Source organism: Gracilinanus agilis, chromosome 1 (assembly GCF_016433145.1).
Source record: "Gracilinanus agilis isolate LMUSP501 chromosome 1, AgileGrace, whole genome shotgun sequence".
Taxonomy (NCBI): domain Eukaryota; kingdom Metazoa; phylum Chordata; class Mammalia; order Didelphimorphia; family Didelphidae; genus Gracilinanus; species Gracilinanus agilis.
In genome coordinates, this window is record NC_058130.1 from 63,477,916 (window position 1) to 63,479,219 (window position 1,304).

General features: G+C 55.2%; 1 protein-coding gene across 1 annotated transcript in view; it reads left to right on the forward strand.

Annotated features, from left to right (window-relative positions):
- Positions 1-850: 850 nt before the first annotated feature.
- SEC61A1 (SEC61 translocon subunit alpha 1) overlaps positions 851-1,304 on the forward strand; it is a 22,043-nt gene continuing 21,589 nt past the window's right edge. The window contains exons 1-2 of the mRNA XM_044656878.1: positions 851-969; positions 1,109-1,176. Coding sequence (XP_044512813.1) covers positions 963-969; positions 1,109-1,176 — 75 coding nt within the window. The 5' untranslated portion in view covers positions 851-962. The remainder of the gene's footprint in view (positions 970-1,108; positions 1,177-1,304) is intronic.

Below are 1,304 nucleotides of genomic sequence, written 5' to 3' on the forward strand. Positions count from 1 at the left end.
CCTAACCATGACTTTCCCTATTTTTTGGTGTATATTTTTAACTTGATCTCTAAAGTTATTTCTAGTTCTGAATCGATTACCCTGTTTTAACCACATAACGGAACTACACCGTTTGTAGTGGAATATAACCTCCTTGCCCTCAAAGATTGGATTTTATCTACCAGCACCTGGTACAGATTTAATAAGTGCTTTTGAATCAAGGAGTGAATGAATAAATTAATGAATGTCCTTTCCAGGGATTCCAAAAAAAATTGCAAATTTCATTTCCTTCCCTATTCCGGTGAAGGTTTGAAAGAATGAATGAATGTCCTTTCCAGAAATAACAAAAAATGTACATTTCATTTCTTCCCCCTGATTCTAGTAACGGTTTAAAAGAATGAATGTCTTCTCCAGAGATTCCAAAAAATGCACATTTCATTACTTCTCCCTGATTTGGGGTGAATGTTTATTTCCCTAGTAAGAGGGTGCAGTAAACTCATCTCTCAGTTGTGTCCTTGGCTTTTAAAGCAAGCCCCAGCCACCTCTCCTGCAGCTTCTCATCCCAACCACACCCCCTTATCAAAGTTTCGCTTCGGCCTACGAGGCCCATCCTGCATCGCGCCTGCCTCCCCACTCAGGAGGAGGGCGGGGCGAGCTAAAGTAGGCCCCTCAGCATGCCGGGAGCTGTAGTGTGGCTGGCTGAGGCCGGCCTGCCCGTGCGTGGCAGGAAGCGGAAGGGCCCCCCGGCGGCCCAGACGTCCTCCTCGCTTGCTCCAGCCCGCCCCCGCGGCCCCTTCGGGCTGCCTTCACTTCCCTTCCCGCCCCGCCCCGCCCAGCTCGGAGGGAGCGGCGTTACTACTGACGTGTCTCTCTCTTCCTCGCTCTCTCTCCCTGCGTTTTCCCCCCGGCTGAGCCTCTCCGTTCGCGGGCTCGGCCGCGGCCCCCGTCGCCTCCCCGGAGCTTGAACACACAGCGTCGCCGCCATGGGCAGTGAGTACCGTGGGAGAGACCCCCGGCAGGCGCCCCCCGGGCTCTGAGGCCCAGACCAACTCCCCTCGCCCTCCCCACCCCCACCACTCGGAGCCGGCGCCGCTGCTTTAACTCTCGATGTCTCTCTTCCCTCCCGCAGTTAAGTTTCTGGAAGTGATCAAGCCCTTCTGCGTCATCCTGCCCGAGATCCAGAAGCCAGAAAGGAAGGTAAGCCACCCCCGGCCCCCAGCCACATTCACGGGGTAGGTGGCGTCGCCGAACTTGGTAGGAAGGGATCACACTCCTGCTGCTTCCCGGGGCCGCTTCCTCTCGGAGCGCTGGAAAGGGCTGGGGGG